General features: G+C 42.5%; 1 protein-coding gene across 1 annotated transcript in view; it reads right to left on the bottom strand.

Annotated features, from left to right (window-relative positions):
- Nucleotides 1–15,851, bottom strand: part of IGDCC3 (immunoglobulin superfamily DCC subclass member 3) — a 272,243-nt gene extending 256,392 nt beyond the window's left edge. Inside the window, exon 1 of the mRNA XM_073618325.1 lies at nucleotides 15,752–15,851. Coding sequence (XP_073474426.1) covers nucleotides 15,752–15,821 — 70 coding nt within the window. The 5' untranslated portion in view covers nucleotides 15,822–15,851. The remainder of the gene's footprint in view (nucleotides 1–15,751) is intronic.
- Nucleotides 15,852–16,678: the final 827 nt, after the last annotated feature.

The raw sequence follows: 16,678 nt of genomic DNA, 5'->3' as shown, positions 1-16,678 counted from the left end.
GAATGCAATCTATACACTGGGGGGAGAACCTCTGGGGGAATCTAGGATGGAAAAGGACCTGGGGGTCCTAGTAGATGATAGGCTCAGCAATGGCATGCAATGCCAAGCTGCTGCTAACAAAGCAAACAGAATATTGGCATTAAAAAGGGGATCAACTCCAGAGATAAAACGATAATTCTCCCGCTCTACAAGACTCTGGTCCGGCCGCACCTGGAGTATGCTGTCCAGTTCTGGGCACCAGTCCTCAGGAAGGATGTACTGGAAATGGAGCGAGTACAAAGAAGGGCAACAAAGCTAATAAAGGGTCTGGAGGATCTTAGTTATGAGGAAAGGTTGCGAGCACTGAACTTATTCTCTCTGGAGAAGAGACGCTTGAGAGGGGATATGATTTCAATATACAAATACCGTACTGGTGACCCCACAATAGGGATAAAACTTTTCCGCAAAAGGGAATTTAAAAAGACTCGTGGCCATTCACTAGAATTAGAAGAAAAGAGGTTCAACCTTAAACTACGCAGAGGGTTCTTTACTGTAAGAGCGGCAAGGATGTGGAATCCCCTTCCACAGGCGGTGGTCTCAGCAGGGAGCATCGATAGCTTCAAAAAACTATTAGATAATCACCTGAATGACCACAACATACAGGGATATACAATGTAATACTGACATATAATCACACACATAGGTTGGACTTGATGGATTTGATGGCAGGCGCACGCCGCACTGCGGGGGTGCCAATGCTCGTGGCCAACGGTCGTGATGACCGCCGGCCATGAGTGACCGCGGGCACGGGAGGCAGAACAGCGACGTGTGTGTGTAAACACGCAAATCCCTGTTCTGTTCTGTGAGGAGAGAGAGATTGTGAGTTCCTAATAGCTAGAAACCACGATCTGTCATTTCCTCTAAGTCAGTCCCCTCCCACCACAGTTAGAAACACCTCCCAGGGAACACAGTTAATCCCTTGATCACCCCCCTAGTGTTAACCCCTTCCCTGCCAGGGACATTTTTACAGTAATCAGTGCATTTTTATAGCACTGATCGCCTTATAATGTTTGACCATTCTTCCAGAAGTGCATTTGTGAGGTCAGGCACTGATGTGGACGAGAAGGCCTGGCTCGCAGTCTGCTCTCTAATTCATCCCAAAGGTGATTCTATCAGGTTGAGGTCAGGACTCTGTGCTGGCCAGACGAGTTCCTCCACCCCAAACTCGCTCATCCATGTCTTTATGGACCTTCCTTTGTACACTGGTGCTCAGTCATGTTGGAAATGGAAGGGGCCATCCCCAAACTGTTTCCACAAAGCTGGGACCATGAAATTGTCGAAAATGTCTTGGTATGCTGAGAGGGGCCTACCTACCAGATCTCTGTCAGCAGCGGCGGAGGCAATCGTATCTTCACCCGGGCTGGGCATGAACACGAGTGAGGGGAAGATGCCCCCCCCCCACCCGTCTCCATAACAAAGCAAGGTGGAAGCAACGTCAAAACGTCACTTCCGCCCATAGCTCTTAAAGGGACTTTTATTTATTTATTTTTTTTTTTATTGCATTTTAGTGTAAATATGAGATGTGACGTCTTTTTGACCCCCAGATCTCATATTTAAGAGGTCCTGTCATGCTTTTTTTCCCTTACAAGGGTTGTTTACATTCCTTGTAATAGGAATAAAAGTGACACAATAGAAAAAAAAACAGTGTAAAAATAAAAAATAAAAGGTAAAATAAAGAAGGAAAAAAAAATTTTTTAAACACGCCCCGTCCCACCGAGCTCGCGTGCAGAAGCGAACGCATACTTGAGTAGCGCCCGCATATGAAAACGGTGGTCAAACCAGACATGTGAGGTATCGCCCCGATCGGTAGAGCGAGAGCAATAATTCTAGCCCTAGACCTCCTCTGTAACTTAAAACGTGCAACCTGTAGAATTTTTTAAACGTCGCCTATGGAGATTTTTAAGGGTAAAAGTTCCACGAGCAGGCGCAATTTTGAAGTGTGACGTGTTGGGTATCAATTTACTCGGCATAACATTATCTTTCACAATATATAAAAAAAAATTGGGCTAACTTTACTGTTGTCTTATTTTTTAATTCAAAAAAGTGTATTTTTTTCCAACAAAAGTGCACTTGTAGGACCGCTGCGCAAATACGGTGTGACAGAAATTATTGCAATGACCGCCATTTTATTCTCTAGGGCGTTAGAAAAAAAAGTGTATAATGTTTGGGGGTTCTAAGTAATTTTCTAGCAAAAAAAAAACTGTTTTTAACTCAAAAAGAGGCTCGGGCCTTAAGTGGTTAAATAGTTCTTATAAATTAAATTAATATCTTCTTGCTTTAGACATAATTTAATAGAGGATTTTTATTGTTTGTAGGGTATATAATAAGGTATAGTTATTAGTACCAATCCCATCTATACTAAGGTTCTCATATATGAAGAAAATTTGCTTGATCAGTACATTTCTGTATCACTCTGATGTGTGACTCCAGCCAGGTGTTGGAGCATAAAGCATGAAGGGCAAATGTCCCCACAGGATATTATATGCAGGTCATTAGGTGGCCATAAGTAAGCAAATTCTGAAAACTGCGACAAACAAAAGTTCCTGCTAAGCAGTTTGGTGTACTGGTGTCACCTTGCTTTTTTTTTTTTTTTGGATTACGGAACAATGGCACCATCAATTGTTAAGTAAATTCAGGACCCATTTCATTGGCTGTTTGGAGTGTGCGCATCGGCTCACCAGCAACAGTCTGGTGCGTCTCCATTCATCATTTCAGGTCCGATTTCAGCCAGAATTTTAGGCTGCATTCGGACCTCCAACAGACCAAAAGACGCATGAGAGTGCGGAAGGGTAAGAACCTTTGACAGCGGTTTTATTGTTGCAGATGTTCTCCTGTTGTGGTGACTACCCCACCCCTCATTCCTTGAATGGACATTACAGAGACAGGAAGTAAGGAGAAATCTTACCAGTCGGGCCACACCTCAAAGAAAAGTTTAGCTAGAGTTGGGCAAATGAGTCATTGTCGTATATAGAAAAAGAATCTCAATTCAATTCAAGGAAGTATGGCCCATTTTATTCCAACACAACTGTTTTTTTACAAACCCCAATAAATGGTGTCCTCTGCAATCCCCAATAAACTGGTGCTCCCTGCAATCCCCAATGAATGGTGTCCTCTGCAATCCCCAATGAAAGGTGTCCTCTGCAATCCCCAATGAATAGTGTCCTCTGCAAACTCCAATGAATGGTGTCCTCTGCAATCCCCAATGAATAATGTCCTCTGCAAACTCCAATGAATGGTGTCCTCTGCAATCCCCAATGACTCGCATCCTCTGCAATCCCCAATGACCGGTGTCCTCTGCAATCCCCAATGAATGGTGTCCTCTGCAATCCGCAATGAAAGGTGTCCTCTACAATCCCCAATGAAAGGTGTCCTCTGCAATCCCCAATGAATAGTGTCCTCTGCAAACTCCAATGAATGGTGTCCTTTGCAAACCTCAATGAATGGTGTCCTCTGCCATCCCCAATGAATGGTGCCCTCTGCAAACCTCATTGAATGGTGTCCTCTGCAATCACCAATGAATGGTGTCCTCTGCAATCTCCAATGAATGGTGTCCTCTGCAAACCTCAATGAATGGTGTCCTCTGCAAACCTCAATGAATGGTGTCCTCTGCAAACCCCAAAGAATTGTGTCCTCTGCAAACCACAATGAATGGTGTCCTCTGCAAACCCCAATGAATGGTGTCCTCTGAAAACCCCAAAGAATTGTGTCCTCTGCAAACCACTATGAATGGTGTCCTCTGCAAACCCCAAAGAATTGTGTCCTCTGCAAACCACTATGAATGGTGTCCTCTGCAGTGCCCAAAAAATGGTGTCCTCTGCAATTCCCAAAGAATGGTGTCCTCTGCAAACCCCAATGAATGGTGTCCTCTGCAATCCCCAATGAATGGTGTCCTCTGCAAACCCCAATGAATGGTGTCCTCTGCAATCCCCAATGAATGGTGTCCTCTGCAAACCCCAATGAATGGTGTCCTCTGCAATCCCCAATGAATGGTGTCCTCTGCAAACCCCAATGAATGGTGTCCTCTGAAAACCCCAAAGAATTGTGTCCTCTGCAAACCACTATGAATGGTGTCCTCTGCAAACCCCAAAGAATTGTGTCCTCTGCAAACCACTATGAATGGTGTCCTCTGCAGTGCCCAAAAAATGGTGTCCTCTGCAATCCCCAATGAATGGTGTCCTCTGCAATCCCCAATGAATGGTGTCCTCTGCAAACCCCAACGAATGGTGTGCTCTACAAACCCAAATGACTGGTGTCCTCTGGAAACCCAATGAACAGTGTCCTTTGCAAACCCTAATTAACTGTGTCCCCATCAAACCACATGGAATGGTGTCCTCAGCAAAACCCAGTGGATACATTGTATAGCAGAGTGCATCACACAGCAAACCGCACCACAATGCATTGGTGCATTGGCAGAACATCAATGCAACTCACATCAAAATGCAACATACTGCATCACAAAGTATGACAATGCTGTTATTCCAGGCTTAGACAGTTGTTAGAACAGTGGTGCCAAACTTTTTCCCCTTACAATCTGTTTTGGCGCGTCACCTCCAAAATTTCCCATCACTTTCCATACCAAGTGATCACCAGGACCAATAGAGAGGGTGGTGCAGTTTTAACCCTTCTCCATTTTATCCAAAACTGAAATATAAAAGGTGGTGTTGGCTTCACATACCCTTTACCACTTCCAGCCTGGACATTAAAACTGACCTAACTCTGCAGATTAGGTCTTCTTATACCCAGACAAGCCCACCATATAAAAGGAGAAGCCATAGATACAATAAATAAGGAGGATTTGGAGGTGGCTTTGTTGTGGGAACAATAGTTCTGGGACAAGTCAAGGAAAATCATGTGTTGAAATAAAGATGTCATGAATCAATGTTAGACGCCTTTGAGAAGATTTGTGTTCAGGTTGCATTAAAGACTTGAGGAGTGTGGGAGAATCTCTGATGGAATGTGGAAGGGATATCATTGGAACCTTTCATATCAGTTGTCATGTCTACAAGAATATGACCTCAACCTTTCATATCAGCTATCATCTCTACAAGGATATGACCTCAAACTTTCATATCAGCTATCATCTCTACAAGGATATGACCTAAACCTTTCATATCAGCTATCATCTCTATAAGGATATGAGCTCAACCACTCATATCAACTATGATCTATACAAGGATATGAGCTCAACCTTTCATACCAACTATCATCTATACAAGGATATGAGCTCAAACTTTCATATCAGCTGTTAACTCTATAAGGGTATTAATTTAACCTTTCATATCAGCTATCATCTCTACAAGGATACAAGCTCAACCTTTCATATCAGCTATCATCTCTATAAGGATGTGATCTCAACCTTTCATATCAGCTATCATCTATACAAGGATATGAGCTCAACCTTTCATATCAGCTATCATCTCTATAAGGATATGACCTCAACCTCTCATATCAACTACCATCTATACAAGGATATGAGCTCAACATTTCATATCAGCTATCATCTCTATAGGGATATGAGCTCAACCTTTCATATCAGCTATCATCTCTACAAACAAATGACCTCAACTTTTCATATCAGCTATCATCTCTATAAGGATATGAGCTCAACCTTTCATATCAGCTATCATCTCTATAAGGATATGAGCTCAACCTTTCATATCAGCTATCATCTCTATAAGGATATGAGCTCAACCTTTCATATCAGCTATCATCTCTACAAGGATATGACCTCAACCTTTCATATCAGCTATCATCTCTATAAGGATATGACCTCAACCTTTCATATCAGCTATCATCTCTTTAAGGATATGATCTAAACCTTTCATATCAGCTATCTGGATATGAGCTCAACCTCTCATATCAACTATTATCTCTACAAGGATATGAGCTCAACCTTTCATATCAGCTATCATCTCTACAAAGATATGAGCTCAACCTTTCATATCAGATATCATCTCTACAAGGATATGACCTCAACCTTTCATATCAGCTATCATCTATACAAGGATATGTCCTCAACCTTTCATATCAGCTATCATCTATACAAGGATATGTCCTCAACCTTTCATATCAGCTATCATCTCTATAAGGATACAAGCTCAACCTTTCATATCAGCTATCATCTTTATAAGGATACAAGCTCAACCTTTCATATCAGCTATCATCTATACCAGGGGTGTCCAAACTTTTTTTCAGAGAGATCCAGATTTGATGAAGTGAACATGGGTGATGGCCGACCAGTTTGCCTGACATTCTTTGAACCATTAAAATGAAATGCAAATTAACTAATACATGGCCCAACAAGAATCCTCCTGCCTTTGTGGCTGTGTGTGGTGAAGAGTCTAAGGATGAGCTCAGGGCGTGTTATTTGGACCCTTTCAGTCTCACCTGATCCCCTCCGTCTCTAAGGCCTCATGTACACTGCTTCTGGTAAACGGACGTTTAGGAGCAGTTGGGCGTTTTTTTTTCAGCTGCCCCCTGAACTCTCCTCTATGTTATCTTATCATTACATGTACACAGGGGTCATTTATAGTCTTTTCTAGGCAGTTGAGTTTAGAAGCATTTTTTGAAAAAGCAAAAAAAAAAATGCGTTCAGGACGGATGTTTGAGAGGCATTTGAAACGCCAAATGCCTGTAACAGCTTGTAAACGCGGTAACTCGCGTTTAGCCGCGTTTTGTTTACAGGTGTTTTTTTTTTTTGACTATTAAAAAAAAAAAAAAAAAAATGCTTCTAAACACAAGCGAAGCTAAACGCGGCTAATCGCAGCATGTAAAAGCGGCAAAACAGACGTTTTAAATGTCGTTTACTATCTGTCAACTTGAATCGTTCCGGGGAGGTTGTAAAAAGTCCGTGTACATTAAAGGGGTTGTAAACCCTCATGGTTTTTCACCATTCTATGCATTAAGGTGAAAAACCTTTTCTCGGGCTGCAGCCCCACCAGAGTCTCCCCTTTTACTTACCTGAACCCGTTCTTTTTCTCCCCGGGGGCGAGCACACCACCTCTAGCTGGTGTCTTGTGTACTGATTGGATAGATTGATAGCAGCGCAGCCATTGGTTCCCGCTGCTGTCAATCAAATCCAATGACGCGGGTGCTGGGGGGGCGGGACAAAGGCCCGCATCCGTGTCTGTGGACGCAAATGCTGGACTCAGGAGCGCGCCCCCAAAGGTAACCCCCCCTTTCGGGAGAGCACTTCTCCTAGAGGGTTATCTGATGCGGGGAGGAGCCGCGAGAGCTGGGGGACCCCAGAAGACAAGGATTGGGGGCCACTCTGTGCAAAACGAGCTGCACAGTGGAGGAAAGTATGACATGTTTGTTATTTTACAAAAAAAAAAAAACGATCCTTCACAATCACTTTAAGCCAAATTTCAACTTCTGTACTAACATATCTAGCTAAAGTGAACCTGTCAAGTCCTTATAAATTGATTGGAATGGAAGGGGGTGTGCTAGAGCCCCGTGATGTGGAAATGTATGAGTACTTGACAGGTTCTCTTTAATCCTTGTCTTTCAAGGATATCTAAAGGGAAATTATAATTTTTTTTTCTAAAACAAACACGTCATACTTACCTCCTCTGTGCAGTTGGTTTTGCACAGAGTGGCCCCCGGTCTTTCTCTTCTGGGGTCCCTAGTGGCGCTCCTGGCTCCTCTTCTTCTCGAGTGCCCCCTCGGAGAAGCGCTCTCCCTCGGAGCACTCATGCGGGCGCGCTCCCCTACTGACTCAGACAGCAGGACTCGGCCCCCCCCCCCCACGCCATTGGGTTTTATTGACAGCAGGGGGAGCCAATGGCTGCGCTGCTATCAATCTATCCAATCAGGACCCAAGACACAGGCTGGAGCTGGCGTGCTTGTTCCCGGCATGGGAAAGACCGGGTTCAGGTAAGTAAAACGGGGGGAGGCTCTGGGGGGCTGCTACACTAAAGAAGGTTTTTCACCTTAATGCATAGAATGCATTAACCACTTGAAGTGGTTGTAAACCTTTTACAACCACTTTTTGCTACAGGTAAGCCTATAATAAGGCTTACCTGTAGCTACACTGGATATCTCCTAAACTTGCACAGTTTAGGGGATATCCCCTGTATTTGCATGTGCCAACATCATAGGCACATGCACACTGAAGCAATGCCATTGCTTCAGTTAGCCTGTGCCGTTACCGCGTGCGCGGGAGTGACGTCATCGCGGCTCTGGCCAATCACAGCGCCAGAGCTCGCGATACCCGAAAGTGACTCGGAGAGCGATGTCGGCCGCCGGAGCGGCGAACGAGGACCGCTGCGGGGGGCTTCGATCTCAGGTAAGTAATTCAAAAGGGGCAAGTATGCTATGCATACTAGCTCCTTATGCCTTCGTCTTGCAGGTTTTTTTGTTTTTTTGTTTTTTTAGGGTTTCCAACCACTTTAAGAACCGAGCCTCTTTCTGAGATTTGTTGTTTACAAGTTAAAAACTGTTTTTTTTTGCTAGAAAATTACTCAGAAACCCCCCAAACATTATATTTTTTTTCTAACACCCTAGAGAATAAAATGGCGGTCGTTGCAATACTTTATGTCACACTTTATTTGCACAGAGGTCTTAGAAGCGCACTTTTTTTTAGAAAACATACACTTTTTTGAATAAAAAAAATAAGACAACAGTAAAGTTAGCCCATTTTATTATTTTTTTTATATTGTGAAAGATAATGTTACGCCGAGTAAATTGATACCCAACATGTCACGCTTCAAAATTGCGCCCGCTCGTGGAACGGTGACAAACTTTTACCTTTAAAAATCTCCATAGGCGACGTTTAAAAAATTCTACAGGTTGCAAGTTTTGAGTTACAGAGGAGGTCTAGGGCTAGAATTATTGCTCTCGCTCTAATGATCGCGGCGATACCTCACATGTGTGGTTTGAACACCGTTTTCATATGCGTTCGCTTCTGCATGCGAGCTTGGCGGGACAGGGAACATTAAAAAAAATGTTTTCTTCTTTTCTTATTTATTTTACCTTTTATTTTTACACTGTTCTTTTAAAAAAAAATGTGTCACTTTTATTCCTATTATAAAGGAATGTAAACATCCCTTGTAATAGAAAAAAAGCATGACAGGACCTATTAAATATGAGATATGGGGTCAAAAAGACCTCAGATCTCATATTCACACTAAAATGCAATAACAAAACAAAAAAACAAAACACAAAAAACAAAATTTTGTCATTTGAAAAAATAAAATAAAATAAAAAAAATATCCCTTTAAAAGCTATGGGTGGAAATGACGTTTTGACGTCGCTTCCGCCCTGCAAGGATTTGGAAACGGGTGGGGACCATCTTCCCCCTTACTCGTCTCCATACCAAGCCAGCAAGAGGACGCGATCGCACCGGAGAGCGGCAGGAGGGGCCCTCTCCCGTCGCCGATAAAAGTGATCTTGCAGCGAATCCGCCGCAAAGACCGCTTTTATCTGAAAGCGGACCGCCCGCTGAAGAAGAGGATACCGGGGTTATGGTAGCTAGCCGCTTCCATAACAAGGATACTCCTCTTCAAAATAGCGGTGTAAAACAACGGCGGGCGGTCCGTAAGTGGTTAAGGTGATAAAACCTTGAGGGTTTACAACCCCTTTCAGTTGGCTCTTGTCCAGCTGTTTCATATGCTATCAATAAAGCTTCTTTAGATGAAATCTGATAAAGTTGGCATTGCTGACCTTTCCTTCTGAATTAGCTAGCTGCCTGGCTGTCAGAAAATGACTTCAAACTCGAGGTGCTGAATTCAGATTTTCTAAGGATCACAGAAATAATCATTGGCCACGCTGGCGACACTCCACAAAATGGTACAACCCTTAGAAATGAGGGAAAAAAAAAAAACAGAGAGAGAGCCTTAACCCTGAGAGGCTGAATATATGCGTACCTAAAAGATATACAGAGCTGTGCCAAGCGCGCCCGCCCTGCGCGCTCTCCTGGCACAGTAACCGGCAGCTAACGGAAAGCTCCCGATCTCTACTTGCAATCACGGCGGTCACATGATCGGAAACTCGGCCCCCGCCTCCTGGCATCTGAAACCCCTTGAAGGCATAGCTCCCAACTGTCCCTGATTTCGAGGGACTGTCCCTGATTTGGAGCAATGTCCCTCTGTCCCTCATTCCTCCTCATTTGTCCCTCATATTGGTCTGATCTGTATAGATGTATATAAAATGCACTTTTTATCTTTCAAAAGGTGTTTCCCAGTGCTAAACCTTTCATCTAATTTCTAAATTGCTGTATTTGTAAATTTTAAAAGCCAATATAAAGGAAAAGTAGTGGTAAAAAAAAAAGTCCTTGTGGTTTTAATTAACCTTTTTTTTGGTTAATTCTCCTTTAAGGGGGTGTGGCAGGGGGCGTGTCCTATGCCTTCATACGTTTGTTGGTAGGTGTCCCTCATTCCCATCTCAAAATGTTGGGAGGTATGTTGAAGGGCCGGGAGGTGCCGGCACCAAGGGGTTAAGTAATGATAAAATTGGTTCATAGCAGAAGATCCGATGACTTTCGGGTGCCAGGAAGACAACCCCTTCACTGGGGTTTAGGGAATTTGACTGATAAAGCGGAACTTTACTCTCTCTCATTTCCAGCCTGCGACTGGCAGAAATCCGCCGACTCCGTGTTATTTCCAGAAAATAATAAAGATTTTTTTTTTTAATATGTGACCAGCAGCAGCAGAGGACTAGAAGCTCCTCCTGCTTATGTTTCCCTGCAGACAGGCTGGGAGAGAGCTGGGTCATGTGACAGCTGGATATCGATTAGGAAAAAAATAGACTTTTTTTTTTTTAATATTAAAATAATTACAGTGCCATCACCCACATACAGAAATAGAAGAAGAATGTAAACTAAAGTGGTAGTAAACCGCAGTTGTTGAAAAAAAAATTCCCTGCAAGGCAATGTAATAATGCACACCTCCCAACTTTTTGAGATGGGAATGAGGGACACCTATCAGCAAAAGCATGCAGGTGTAGGACACACCCCTTGCCACGCCCCCTTAAAGGAGAATTGTACAAAAAATAAAAGATTGGTTAACCCACAAGTGCTTTTTTTTACCACTACTATTCCTTTATATTGGCTTTTGGAATTTACAAATGCAGCCACTTAGAAATCAGATGAAAAGATTTAGCGCTGGAAAACATATTTTTATAGCTAAATGGTGCATTTTATATACATCTATATAGATCAGACCAAAATGAGGGACAAATGAGGAGGAAAGAGGGACATTGCTCCAAATCAGGGACAGTCCCCCCAAATCAGGGACAGTTGGGAGCTATGATAATGTGCTAGCATGCATCGCATACTAGCACATTATGAGAGACTTACCTTAGACAGAAGCCCTCCAGCGCCACGCTGTCGCCGCTTCCCCCGGTCTTCCTTTTCGGGCTACATGAGTGGCCGAGGGTGCGATGACGTCGCTCCCGTACGTGCGCGCGGGAGCCGGCCATTTACGGCACGGGCTCTAAAGGTCCGGCACTGTACGCCGGACTTTCATAGCGCATGTGCCGGTACTGGATGCACCCTGAATATCTCCTAAACTGTGCAAGTATGGGAGATATTCGCAGTACCTACAGGTAAGCCTTACTATAGGTTTGCTTGCAGGTACAAGTGGTAGAACTGAGTTTACTACCGCTTTAAACAGTGTGTGTTTAGTGTCACTTTAAGCTCAGTTAGCGTTTTCCTGTCTCCGGGTCACATCCTCAGCGCAGCAGCGGTCCTGATGTTGGAATATTTGCTTTCTTTGTCTCGCGCACTGAGAAGATCATTGGTCCTCAGACTACAGCACAGTTCTTCCGCTTGTTGGTAAACAGCACCTACTACCTTCCATATAATTTATAGAATTTTTCTGTCTCTATAAAGCCCCATCCCCGTCCATTTGTAGGAGCCCAGGCACCATGATTCCTTATGGACACTTACATTTTTAGGATCTTCTCTCTCTAGGAGTAGGTGTATATATATATATATATATATATATATATATATATATATATATGAACCCAGCACATCTGCAGTCTCTGGGACTTTTCTTTGTCTGTATAATGAAGGTATTTATCAACAATGCTCACCAAGTGTATTTTGCAGAAATTAAAAAGGACAATGTTATTTTCCCAATAATAACAAGTTGTATAAACAGTATAAGGCTTATTAAAAACAAATAAATAAATAAATAAATAAATCTTAGTATAAATGGAAGCGTTGAGAATCAAAGAGCAACCAATCAGATTTTAGTTTTTTTTTTTTAAGTAAGGTTCTGATTGGCTGCGCTTCGCACTGTAGCAAGCCTGACGCGTCTCCTAAAATCCCCATTAATGGAGTCCCCTCCGCCGAATTCTGCGCATTTTTAGCAACCTTCCCTGATCCACTATAAATTCTGGGTGTCATCAGCCACCCATCCATCACATCAGGAATCCAATACAAGGCTCATCTGAGCAGGTGTGTTTGAATGGGCAGAATAAAGCTTTTGTGCTCCTGTAATGCGGAAAGTGCCCACCGGGGGCAGCACACAGGGTGGATCTGACATTTCTCTGTACAGTCAACCCAGTTATTAACCCTGTGCCTGCCAAACTGTCCAGGGGCACAGCTCACTGCAATTACATCTCAAAGAGAGGGGAGATCCCTGCAGGTGGGGGGGGGGGGGGGGTACCAAGGCTCAGCCTGTAAAATCATACCAAACTCCTCCAATCTGGTGATCCTCCTGCACACCAGCTCTCATTAGGCAGAGGTTGCCCATCCACACATACTGGTTTGCTTTAAGATGCTTCGGTGATTATTCTGCACGTGTGCGAAGATGAAAGCTGATCTTGTTAAACAACATCCTATTTCCAAAATATGTGTAGCCCTATGCACAGAATCTTTTTTTTTTTTCTAAAAACAGATGATTAACCCCTATGCACTAAATGCTCTTTCCAAAAAAATAGCCTTATACACAACATTCACTTGCTAAAAAAAAATTAGTAGCCTTATATACAGCATCTTTTTTTCCAAAAACGAGTAGCCCTATACACAGCATCCTCTTTCCAAAAACAAATGAGTAGACCTATACACAGAATTCCCTTTCCAAAAAAAAAAAACAAACAAATAAAAATCCCTATACACAACATCCTCTTTAAAAAATAAATAAATAAATAAAAATGAGTAGCCCTATAAACAGCATCCTCTTCCAAAAAAATGAGTAACCCTATACACAGCATGCTCTTTCCAAAAACAAATAAGTAGACCCATACACAGAATTTCCTTTCCAAAAAAAAAAAGCCCTATACACAACATCCTCTTTAAAAATAAAATAAAATAAAATAAAAATGAGTAGCCCTATACACAGCATCCTCTTCCAAAAAAATGAGTAGACCTATACACAGAATTTCCTTTCCAAAAAAAAAAAAAAAAAATAGCCCTATACACAACATCCTCTTAAAAAAATAAAAAAAAATAATGAGTACCCCTATACACAGCATCCTCTTCCAAAAAAATGAGTAGCCCTATACACAGCATCCTCTTCCAAAAAATGAGTAACCCTATACACAGCATCCTCTTTCCAAAAACAAATAAGTAGACCTATACACAGAATTCCCTTTCCAAAAAAAAATAGCCCTATAAACAACATCCTCTTAAAAAAAATAAAATAAAATAATGAGTATCCCTATACACAGCATCCTTTTTCCAAAAATGAGAAGCCCCATGCACAGCATCCTCTTTCTAAAAAATAAGTTGCCCTATAATCAGCATCTCCTTTCCTACAATTAGGCAGCCCTATACACATTATCCTCTTTCTAAAAAATAAATCAAGAAAAAAAATGTTAAAAAGTAGCATTACACACAGCATCATTTTTCTAAAAAATAAGTAGCCCTATACACAGCATCCTCTTTCCAAAAATTAAGTAGCCCTATATACAGCATCCTCCTTTCAAATAATAAGTAGCCCTATACACAGTATCGTCTTTCCAAATAAATTAGTAACCCTATACACAGACTTCTCTGTGTGCAGCCTTATAATCAGCATCCTCTTTCCAAAATAAATGAGTAGCCCCATACACAGCATCCTGTTTCCAAAAAAATAGTAACCCTATAAATAGCCCCCTATGTCAAAAAATGAGTAGCCCCAAATACAGCATTTCCCTTCCAAAAATTAGTAGCCCTATACAATATCCTCCCCCCCACCAGCACCACCACCACAAAAACAAATGAGTAGTTCGTTTTTTTTTTCACAATTAAATGACTAGCCCTATAGAATAGAATAGAATTCTCTTTCCAAAATAGATTCTAGCCATAGACATAAAATTCTCCTTCCAATATAAATGAGTAGCCCTAAAGCATTCTCTTTTAAAAATTAATTAAAAAAATAAATTTCTATCTATCTATCAATATATATATATATATCTATCAATATATATATATATATATATATATATATATATATATATATATATATATATATATATATATATATATATTTTTTTTTTTTTTTTTTTTTTTGATAAATAGATAGATAGAAATTTATTTTTTTAATTATATATATATATATTATAGGTAGATAGATAGATAGATAGATAGATAGATAGATAGATAGATAGATAGATAGATAGGTAGGTAGATGGATCAGATAGATCTCTTATAATAAGAGGGCATTAACTATCTCTATGCATTGGTAATAATATTCATGATGCCATTTAAGTGGAGGGGGGGGGGGGGGCATGCCAAAAATAAGGAGTGAATGAATAAAATCTGTAGAAATCCTAATTATGGGGGGGGGGGGGGGTTGTAATAGTGAACTCTCACACAAAGGGAACCTTGCATATCTGTTGGCAGGATGGATTTAAAATGCAGCTTGTAGAGCAGCCCATAGAGATGAGCAGACAGTGTACAGCATGGGCACATCCACATGTCATCACCCATGCACGCTGCACCCATTATTTATCTGTACAAAGAAGCAGCACATATTCAGTTACCAGCAGACAGATCAATGGGAATATATACCCCAGGAGGCTCATTATCTTAAACAAATCCTAAAAATAAATAAATAAATAAATATCTTAGATTGCTGTGTTTGCACTGACACTGGTTTAATTGGGGGCTTCATATCTGGATTTTTATATATTTTTTTTTTTGGATGGTGGGGGGTGCAGGGAAAGCAATGCATGCAGCCCGCTGTGTATTCTTTTTTTTTTTGCTGATTATTTATTGCTCTTTGGCACAATTCCCTGCTGCTGGGAGACTTGTTGACACAGCCATGTGCTCTCCTACTAGACAGCTTTACACACCAGGATGGGAGACAATGCTCTGCCCCATCCACTGGCACTACAAAGAGATGTTATGATGAGGCTGCCATGGCAACGGGACACTAAGGACCTCCAAGTCATTTTAAGGGAGGGGTGTGGGGGGGGGGGCTGTTACTGCAAGATGCTGCAGAGCAATGTGGCATTGATGGGTCCACACACACTCTCTGGAAAGCTAAAGGCAGACAGTGGGTGTGTGTGACAAGCAACTGTGCAGACAATGCTGCTGGGAGAGACACCAGACAGCACCCCCCCCCCTCCCAAACCCCCCCAATTTAAAGTTTACAGTCTGCATCCTATTAGGGTTACATCTCACAATCCAGATTCCTAAATAACAAAAGGAGAAGGGGCTGAGGCTGACTGTCTGGTCCATTGTAGTGAGCTGATTGCAAGCTCTTGGGCTCAGGGTTTTTTTGTTTTTTTTTCATGCATGACATAGATGACATACAACAAGTTGCTGAGTTTTACTCACCCAGGATGGAGGTGATCAGCCCCAGTGACAGCCCGACAGACCAGCAGCAGCTCCTTCCACCACCAGCCATACTGACACTTTGTAACAATCCACACCCCCCCCCCCCAAGAAAAAAGAAAGAAAGAAAAAAAGAAAGAAAGAAATTCAGCAAAATGTTACAATGTTGCAGTTGCACAAAGAGATCCAGCGGGGGGGCGGGGGGAGCTGCGGGGAGATGCGGGGGACACGGCTACAGCACTCCGCACATGGATGGAGGAAGATCGGCAGCATCCCGTGTGCAGCCCATCCGCATGTGTGCCACTGTGTGTGCGGACAGGCAGCAGGTCCCCCTTCTCCTCCTCCTCCTCCTCCTCCTCCTCCCAGCTCAGTCCTCTGGAGGCCCTTTCTGGGGAACAAAAGAGGCAGCCTCTGCTCTCCCTGCCTGGACACTTTGTCAGCCTGCGATCAAATGGGGAGATCTGTCGCAGATTTGTGGGGGGGCTTTACCTATAGCTGATCATTGGGTGCACAGCAATCAGAGGTGGGGGGTGAGGGGGGGCACTCAGTGACATGGACTCCATTCATAATGAAGGGTCTGAAAACTTTGATGTGACAGGAGCTGCTGGGACTTCTCCCCAACAAAGGGGCATGGAGGACGGGGTGGGAATGATGGGGGGGGGGGGGTCTACAATTTATTACAGGTATTTATACAGCACCCACAATGTATGCAGTGCTTCACATTCACATCAGACCCTATGTTTGCAGCAGTATTAACCCCCCCCCCCTTCCCCTATGCAGTTTCACCCGGATGCAATTTCGGAACGCATAAAATTGCATGACAAGTGAAATAACATGACTTTCTATGGTGGCCATTCACAAGCACTATATCGTCAAAAGTATTATCTTATCCCTCTTGTATTTTGTTGTAATCACTAATATCATTCACAT

Source organism: Aquarana catesbeiana, linkage group LG03 (genome assembly GCF_042186555.1).
Source record: "Aquarana catesbeiana isolate 2022-GZ linkage group LG03, ASM4218655v1, whole genome shotgun sequence".
Lineage (NCBI taxonomy): Eukaryota > Metazoa > Chordata > Amphibia > Anura > Ranidae > Aquarana > Aquarana catesbeiana.
Note: the sequence above shows the minus strand (reverse complement) of the source record. Positions and strands in the feature narration are given on the sequence as shown.